The sequence below is a fragment of the Cydia amplana genome, chromosome 14 (genome assembly GCF_948474715.1).
Source record: "Cydia amplana chromosome 14, ilCydAmpl1.1, whole genome shotgun sequence".
Classification (NCBI taxonomy): domain Eukaryota; kingdom Metazoa; phylum Arthropoda; class Insecta; order Lepidoptera; family Tortricidae; genus Cydia; species Cydia amplana.
In genome coordinates this window covers 13,811,650-13,821,711 of record NC_086082.1, presented here as the reverse complement: position 1 = coordinate 13,821,711, position 10,062 = coordinate 13,811,650, and the positions used below count along the sequence as shown (strand labels likewise).

Below are 10,062 nucleotides of genomic sequence, written 5' to 3'. Positions count from 1 at the left end.
TAGTAAAAGCCTTAGTAAAATTTACCCAAATTATTAACTATTGTATTATCCCCAGGAAAGTGCCCATTATCTGAAAGATTTGGCAATTTAAATGTAAAGTCTAATGCAAGCCTACTTGGCCCATTCCTCTTAGATGCCTAGGATTATAAGGAAGACCTTGAATGTCCTGCAGTGCTAGACCTAAACAGTGTGTTACATTTCCTCTATGTATCCTGGTCTACTGGTGCTAATAGTACTGGTGTAATAGCTAAGTAGGTACTGACATTACATACTATAATTATGTCAGCTATACAAGTTTTATCACACTTAGAGGCTGTAAAAACATAATTAACCTCACACGTAAGTGTATCAGAATAAACACTTCAAAATTTAGCCCGTAATATACTTATAAGGTGATGCTTAACCTGGGTGCAGGGATAGATGATTAAGTTATTTCTTTAAGACATACTTACGATAACGTATATTTTATAAAATGCAAGTATTATGCACTTTCTAATAAGGCCTACTGTAAGGCTTCATTACCTACCTTCTACAGGTATTAACATAATAAAATTGCATTATTTGTTTGTTGGTGGTTATACAATAAGTGCCCATTCACGCTTCGCTTCCTGTTTCGACAATTATAATAGCTACTTTACCATAATAACCTGACAAACATTCCCATAACATGAATCACTTTGATACTTACGCGATATAACCTTTAAAGATGCGTTATATGAACACGAATAAGGCACTGAAGTGAAATGATGTGTGGGATTACAGTCTCATTGAAGATTTACTAAAAGGAAGAAGCTCACAGAACTTTATCAATTAATTCCAGTTATAAAACATCAACAAAAGTTTGACATTTGCAACTGACACACCGCTACTTCCTGACATTCCATGGGAAGTTGCAGGTAGGCAACAATAGAAACATAAAAACTGTAATTCAGTCCCGCAATTGTCTCTTTTTCACCAGGGCTACTATAATAGAGTGCGACAGGAAGAGATATACCGGCCTGTTGGCACAAAGTATTGCCAGCTTATTATCGTATGATGATTTACAATCTATTACTTTTGAAATTGAGGCTTTCGTTAGATTTATTGATCCAAAAACTAATGTTTATCTCTTTTTCCATGCATAACATACATACAAATAACGTTCAAGTGTTATTTTTATTAGAAATTTAGAGAGAAGAATGTCATATTTTAATATTTCTAATCACGAGTCCTTATTTCTAAACGAATCATAAGCCTATTCTCATTTCTAGCACTTCATATATTATAAATGAAATCAACCATTCAAAAGTACTGCTGTCAATTTAGTCGTTCGCTGATTCGTTAAAATTAGCTTGAACTAGTTGCGGTTACGGTACCAAAAAAAAACATTACGTAGTTTACTGTCAATCAATTGGATTGGAGTCTTTTGGGTTTGGTTTGGTAATTTTTGTAATTGAACATTTCCAAAGTGCATTGGTATTTTTTGTTATTTTATTTTAGTTGTTGATTTCTGTAAAAAATAAGTTTACGATGGTGAGACATGTTTTGCTTAATTACTTTTGTAAATAGGTCAAATTTAATAGTTTTGTTGTGATGACTAATGCCTGGATTTAGCGAAGGCTCGCCAGATCGTTTATCGTTTCGGTTGTTTCAGACGGAGCAGCAAATGGATTGTGCTTTGGACTTGATGCGGAGGCTGCCGCCTCAGCAGATTGAGAAGAATTTAACAGATTTAATAGATCTCGTGCCAAGTTTATGTGAGGACCTTCTGTCTTCCGTGGATCAGCCATTGAAGATTGCTAAAGACCGTAGCAACGGAAAGGACTATTTGCTCTGCGATTACAACAGGGACGGTGACTCGTACAGGTCGCCGTGGTCGAATACGTACGACCCTCCTCTAGAGGATGGCTCTATGCCATCAGAAAGACTAAGAAAGCTAGAAATCGACGCCAATCACGCGTTCGACCAGTACCGAGAAATGTATTTTGAAGGTGGTGTGAGCTCAGTATATTTGTGGGACATGGACCATGGTTTTGCAGGTTTGTATTGTAACTTTGCTGATAAAAAAATGGAAGCTTGTATTGATGAGAATGTACCTGCTAAAAACAAAGCATTGTTATGACTAGTGAGCTTTTATAATAGTGGAGCATTCATTAAAAAAAATACCTACTCAACATTTGACATTTGAGCAGTTTATATTCAAAGCCAAATTTAAATTAAATTACAGAAACATGTACAAGGGTGCTGAATTAACATTTATTTGTCACCATACATCGCCCAGTGATCAGTGCACCCTTGATACACTCTTTTAAAAACAAACTTGATGAACACTTTGTAGACTACTAAACACAAGTGGACATTGATGTGCACGTAGCAGCTGCCTGTACATTCGGTCAGACTGTACCAAAGGGGGGCCGTTTCTGGGACTAAGATTTTTTTTTGAGAAAATGAAAAAACATAGGGGTTTCAAAACACTTAGAATAATTTACAAGATTTTGATGAAATAATCACTTTTTTCTTAATAAACTTTTCTCTAAAATTAAAAATGGCCGAGTTAGACGTGACCAAAGATTGATGTTTTAAAGGGAGCTGGGACTTGTAAAATGTTATTATTATAAAAAAGTCGGTTCTGGCGCTTCGCCGGCCGCTGCCGCGGCACTACAATTTTTCTAACAACTTGTGCTACTTTGCCCTGGCTGATAAGACAGAAGAAAAGAAATTGTTGATTCACTGAAGCATTACAAATTCTTTATTGTCAAAACACATATTTAATTACACAAACGGGTCTAACGTGATATAATTTCATTGTTTTTACCTTTAATTCCGACGTTTCAGCTGAGTTGCACCAGCTGTGGTCACGGAAAGACTGACGTCTCAACAAATCTCAATGGAGATATTAATAAAACAGCACCAAACTACCCGAAATTAGTTAATAAAAATGTTCGGGGTAGACAGAGAAATTGCAGCTACCCGTCAAAGTTTAATGTGTGTGTGTTGTGTGTCGTGCCGTGGACAATAAACATTAAACTTTGATGGGTAGCTGCAATTTCTTTGTCTACCCCGAACATTTTTATTAACTAATTTCGGGTAGTTTGGTGCTTTTTTATTAATATCTCCGTTGACATTTGTTGAGACGTCAGTTTTTCCGTGACCACAGCTGGTGCAACTCAGCTGAAACGTCGGAATTAAAGGTAAAAACAATGAAATTATATCGCGTTAGACCCGTTTGTGTAATTAAATATGTGTACAAAACGCGAGAGTTTAAAGTGTAATAAAACACATCTTCATTGCACTAGTTTTTAAAATCTAATATTTAACCAACAAAAAAATTATACTTTATATATTTTGTTGGTTGGCAAATCTGCCCTGCTTATCGCGGGTGCAATACTTGCATGAAAACCCTTATACAAAGTACTGCGTTTGCGATAAGCAGGGCAGAAATAATAGTAAATATTTATAATTAATAATAAATTGAGCATATTGAGGATTTTTGAGTAACTGAATTCTAGCAATTCAAAAACAAACTATGTTTTCCTCATACAGTAACTGTATTAACCACTGACTCAGTTTGAAGGCAAAACTATCCTTATCACTTCATTAATATAGTGTGACATAGTTTAATATGTTTCATAGAGCTTTTCCTATTTTAAAAGCTACCTTATGTTACCAGTCATATATTGAAATATTACTAGTCATATATTCAATCAAATAGCAATACAACCCTGAGAGACAGCTCTTTCCGTGTGGATCCCATTGACATATCCTTTTAATTTCAGGAGTAATATTGATAAAGAAAGCCGGAGACGGCTCACAGAAAATCAAAGGTTGCTGGGACTCCATACACGTTGTGGAGGTGGTTGAGAAGAGCTCCGGTCGCAATGCGCATTACAAGCTAACGTCCACTGCCATGCTTTGGCTACAGACCAACAAGGAAGGCAGCGGGACAATGAACCTCGGTGGAAGTCTTACTAGACAGGTGGGCTTGCATTATTTGGTCACTCTATCTCTTCTGTAGACTTCGAATTCGAATTTTAGGAGATACATTTTGGGATATTTATTATTCTCTTTATTTATTTATCATCTTAAGTTAGGTTAATTTATAATATGGATATAAAAATAAAATACAAAAACACTTACAAAAACAATACAAAATACTTATAAACATATTATAAAAAAACCTAACCTAGGGTGCCGCCAGCAGCGGGGCAAGGCCCAAGCTGCCGGTGGTCAGGGCTGCAGAGAGAGGAACCGACGGACTATCCGCGCCGTGTCCAAGATCACCGCCTTCTGCATCTGGCCCTTGATCCAACCACCTAGCGAGAGTCTCTCAAGATGTTGGTCGAGACTCTTCGCTATTAGACCGTTCGCTGAAACAACTATCGGGACAATGATCGTCGAATCAACATCCCACATGGCGGTTATCTCGTGAGCCAAGTCTAGGTACTTACTTGACTTGTCCTTCTCGGCTTTCACGAGATTCTCATCATGGGGGATGGTGATGTCAACGAGCACGGCCCGGCGCTGCGATCGATCGATATTTATTATTATTAAACTTCATTTGTTCTTGTTTCATCTTTTGGCGTATTATTTCATTTCGAATTTTCTGTATTTCCCTTATATATAAGGAAAATACATTTTGGGATATAGGGTTTTCATATCTAACTTCAGGTTTTACACTATATGTGTTACAAATTTCAACCAACCCGGTTAGTTGTTTATGCGTTATTAAGGCCAAGGCTTTGCGGCCGCGCGTATTTGGCCTAGACACAAAATAAATAATAGTACTAGGTACAGAAGATTCACTCTCTAACAAAACGCGTCTATTACGACAGATATGACCGCTAGGTGGCGCAAGCGTGAGGAGGCATCCGTTCCGTAGCGGTGCGCGGCAACTACTATGGCTAGAAACTAAAATTGGTGTGGACCGCATGTACTTATGTATGTAGCGACGCGACAAAATCGTGAGCCACGCCTGGCCCAGGCAAATCTACACTGATTGTGATGATTCGCGCAACAACTTTTTTTTGCGAGGCGGCTGGCTCTCTCTGAACTCGGCTATTGAGCAATAAATATACAAACTTAGAAGTTAGGTCCCAATACAATTTTTGTTACACACGCATTTCCCTTATTTTCCTGTTGTTCATGGTTATGATTAACTGTAGAAAATACTGCTATTTTCGTACATTTTGTTTGGGTCCAGGATGCGAATTGGCGATATAGATTCGTAAAAGTTTATATTTATTTTAGGCGGAGCAAGATTCGGCGGTAAGCGACGTGACCCCGCACATAGCCAACATCGGCCGCATGGTCGAGGACATGGAGAACAAAATCAGAAATACCCTCAATGACATTTATTTCGGTAAGATTTACTCACTTTTATATTACTGTCATATCTTCTAGGCCTATTGTATGAGTAGGTACGGTCAGCTGCAGAGAATAGGTACCCCCCTGCATACAAACGTCTATGCAGGGGGGGGCCTTTTATCTTTGCAGCTGACTGTACATGTGGACAATTCGTTTAATTTCCTTGTAGGTATAAAAGTTGTAAAACGTGCGATATTCCGGCGGAAAAGCTCGAATTCGATCTTGTTTTACGATATCAACACACGTTCAGAGGGCCTAGTCTATTTTTTAATCGATAGACTAAAATGGCATTTCATAGTATGAAATAACACATGATGTTCATACTATGAAATGTCATTTTAGTCTACCGAATAAAAAAATAGACTTTACCGCAAACCACGTTCGACGTGTTGCCTCCCTGTCATACTTACGTACGAATTTACAATTGCGACAGAGGCAACACGTCGAATGTGATTTGCGGTAGACACTTCTTGTATCACACAATGGGGTTGGCCGGTCGATGTATTTAGCAGATGGCGCCATCATAGCTTGCCCTGTCGGTCCCTAGAATTGTGTCAAATTTTTGTATTTTTTTAATAGAAAGAGGGGAAAGCTATGATGGCGCCTATGCAAACCTTTGATAGTTGCCAACACAATTATCGTGTTTCCAGGTAAAACCAAGGACATAGTGAACGGGCTCCGGTCCGTGGTGCCCGCGGAGGTGGAGCGGCGCACGCAGGCGCTGCGCCACGACCTGGCCGTCGCGCTGCAGCGCCGGCACCAGGGCCGCGCCGACTGACTGCCCGCCGAGTGAGTACTGACAACACCAAGGACATAGTGAACGGGCTCCGGTCCGTGGTGCCCGCGGAGGTGGAGCGGCGCACGCAGGCGCTGCGCCACGACCTGGCCGTCGCGCTGCAGCGCCGGCACCAGGGCCGCGCCGACTGACTGCCCGCCGAGTGAGTACTGACAACACCAAGGACATAGTGAACGGGCTCCGGTCCGTGGTGCCCGCGGAGGTGGAGCGGCGCACGCAGGCGCTGCGCCACGACCTGGCCGTCGCGCTGCAGCGCCGGCACCAGGGCCGCGCCGACTGACTGCCCGCCGAGTGAGTACTGACAACACCAAGGACATAGTGAACGGGCTCCGGTCCGTGGTGCCCGCGGAGGTGGAGCGGCGCACGCAGGCGCTGCGCCACGACCTGGCCGTCGCGCTGCAGCGCCGGCACCAGGGCCGCGCCGACTGACTGCCCGCCGAGTGAGTACTGACAACACCAAGGACATAGTGAACGGGCTCCGGTCCGTGGTGCCCGCGGAGGTGGAGCGGCGCACGCAGGCGCTGCGCCACGACCTGGCCGTCGCGCTGCAGCGCCGGCACCAGGGCCGCGCCGACTGACTGCCCGCCGAGTGAGTACTGACAACACCAAGGACATAGTGAACGGGCTCCGGTCCGTGGTGCCCGCGGAGGTGGAGCGGCGCACGCAGGCGCTGCGCCACGACCTGGCCGTCGCGCTGCAGCGCCGGCACCAGGGCCGCGCCGACTGACTGCCCGCCGAGTGAGTACTGACAACACCAAGGACATAGTGAACGGGCTCCGGTCCGTGGTGCCCGCGGAGGTGGAGCGGCGCACGCAGGCGCTGCGCCACGACCTGGCCGTCGCGCTGCAGCGCCGGCACCAGGGCCGCGCCGACTGACTGCCCGCCGAGTGAGTACTGACAACACCAAGGACATAGTGAACGGGCTCCGGTCCGTGGTGCCCGCGGAGGTGGAGCGGCGCACGCAGGCGCTGCGCCACGACCTGGCCGTCGCGCTGCAGCGCCGGCACCAGGGCCGCGCCGACTGACTGCCCGCCGAGTAAGTTCCAAAACCATACAGATCGCACCAAACAAACGTCTATCTACAGGGTGCTTCCTGTAACAGGAGCAATAAATTAAACTAAAGGCTGTACTCCTCAAACTGAGCAACATTTATTCAGCGACAGCGAAATTATGAATCCTTTAGACTTCCTCTTTTTCATACAAAATAAATATTGCCTTCAATGTACGCTGACATCAGTGTGTTTGACGTTGCTTGTCACGCTTTAAACATAACAAAATTTGCAATACATTGCGTCTTAGAATAAACTTAAAAGTGTAATAAAAAATCAAAACATGAGTTGTTTTTAAAAGTTGCTGAACAAATGTTGGTCAGTTTGAGGAGTACATCCTACAGTTTAATTTATTGCTCCTGTTACAGAAAGCACCCTGTATATTATAGTCTGGGGCCCGTCTCTCAAAAGCTTGTAACTTGTAATCCAACCGAAAGCAGGCGTGGCTCACTCCGCGATTTCGTCGCTTTGCTACAGGTAGCTAAAAGTACATCCGTTCCACACCAATTTTGATGGCTAGCTAATATAGTCTAATAAAACATGGCCTTCGCTTCCCAGAGTGACACAAGCCTACGTCACAATAACATTGCCACTTTATATAGCGCTATTGCATATTATTATATAGCGCTAATTTTAATTTTTAACAAGCAGAAACGTCTGCGAACGATGCTATTAAGCTTAGAATAAATTTAAAAGTGGAAAAATTACTGTCTTGGGTGAGACTTGAACTCACGGTCTCTGGAATTTATTCTAAGATTATATAGCGCTGTCGCATGATGACGTAGGTTTGTCAGTCACGTGGTCGGAAGAAAGTACCAGGCGGAGTACATTAGGTTGTATATTATTATACCATGTGGCTAGCCATAAGCCGCGCGTGGCGCATATCTGTCCTGATCGTAACAGACGCGTTTTGTTAGAGTGAGTCTTCTGTACCTATACTGGAATTATTTTTATTTGCGTCTTTTGACACATTATGACTGACGTATATAGAGATGTAACTAACCCAAATCGATTGTCACAGCAAGCGATTACGATTGGATGGCACCTAGACTGAGGTATCGAATTGTGATGTTTAATGAATTTTTATTTGAGATTTAAATAAAGCTAGAATTATATGGTTAATAAGTAATAATAAGACGATATAATAAATTTAATAATCATTTGTTATAAATATCGAATAACTATTGTAATATGAATGATTTATAACAACATTTACCTAGATTTAATAATGATTAAAAAGTTGATAATGATTATTTTATGAATAAAACATTGAATTGAATTGAATTGTCGCGACCTAAAATGAAAAATTTATATCGATTTACTTAGACGACTACCGATTCATAACGATTCATAACGGTGGTGTCCGGCCAACCCTAAATTTAAAAAAAAGACGTAAAACGTAAACGTTCGCAGTGCAATTATCTTCCTTTGTGATTTCGATGTGCAAGATATTTTACGTTCTATTGCTGTTGTCAGTGTCATGTGTCAAATGACGCAAATACGACTGCACAAGGTATCGTACTATTATTTATTATGTGCCGAAAGCCCCTTTCTAACAGCTGTCATAAAGTGACATCCGCTTGTATTACAAGTTACAAGCTTTGGAGAAACGGGCCCCTGGTCTGTAGGCCTAGCACAGGAGTGGCGAGACAGTATTTCGCCCGCGAGAGAAATGATTACCTGTCCCTCTAACTAATGAATATACTTAGTGAAAATTGCGGGCGGGCTAATAGAAGCCCTATTTTTACGCTGACTGGTGATACAGGTACTAAATTCTATCTGCTCTGAATACGTGCCTTATGGCATTCTCTACCAATCAACCTTAAGGGCGTCCGCTAGCGTCATTTAGACGGTACTAGAACTCGCATGCGAGTTTCATTAGCATTACATTGCGTCATTTGATCGGTCGGCTGAATTGATGTAACCACAATGGTCCGCAATGTAACTAAAATCGTATACGAGTTCGCGCGCCGTCTAAATGAGCCCTTAGCGTTCGCTTACGGACGCCCTACCCTAAGGCAAAGCAGAAAGATTGTGGGCGGTTTTACTATTTCAATAACAAGTAACTATTGTTCCAGGTGAGGTGGATACTGGGTGAATTAATAGTAGATATTAACAACGACGTTAGGACAAGCTCAAAAGTCTCCCGTAGCAGTTACAAACAATCTAAACTCAACATTTCTCTTCTTACTAATCCTAGACTGCACAAGGTTACTGCTCGAAACTTGTTAGCTATTATCGTAATTTACGATGCATTGAAGTAATACATTAATTAGAATAAGAAAAGCGAAAGTCTTTAACCCTTCGTATGTCTAAGCACTGATCAGTGCGCACGAATTTAAATCCATTGTTTAATACAATAGGTTTAAATTCGTTCGAACAGATCAGTGCTTAAACATACGAAGGGTTAATAGCTAATACAGCTTTTAGCTAGTATTACAAGTTATACAATTTGGGTTATTCCCATTAGTTGGGAATAACCCTAAAATTTCATGAATCATATTAAAACGTGGTATTTTCGGAACGCTAAACTGAGGAGACCTTGTTTCTAATATTGTCATCAGAATGTTCTATTAATAACATATTACTTCAATGCTATAATATATTTATAAATAAAGAAAACTAGCAGCGGTGTTAGTTCAATGCAACCACAATGGTGCTTTGAAAAATATTAGTCCATATTTCAAGATGTAATTCGTAATATATAAAAATAGTTATTTAAATATACTGTAAAAATCTAAATTAAGAACACAATGACTGTCGAGTTTATGTTTTACATGTATATAATAATTTGATGTAAATTAGTTAAACTTCACCCAATATGTCATCCATCTCGATTTACTTAGCATTTTTATAGCTTAGTTTTTTTTATTT

The 10,062-nt window shown here is 41.4% G+C and overlaps 1 protein-coding gene across 1 annotated transcript; it reads left to right on the top strand.

Annotated features, from left to right (window-relative positions):
* Positions 1-1,376: 1,376 nt before the first annotated feature.
* LOC134654212 (F-actin-capping protein subunit beta) lies at positions 1,377-6,138 on the top strand. Its single transcript, XM_063509679.1, has 5 exons — positions 1,377-1,512; positions 1,634-2,018; positions 3,756-3,955; positions 5,227-5,338; positions 5,994-6,138. The coding sequence occupies exons 1-5, from the start codon at positions 1,510-1,512 to the stop codon at positions 6,119-6,121; spliced, it is 828 nt and encodes a 275-aa protein (XP_063365749.1). The 5' UTR covers positions 1,377-1,509; the 3' UTR covers positions 6,122-6,138.
* Positions 6,139-10,062: the final 3,924 nt, after the last annotated feature.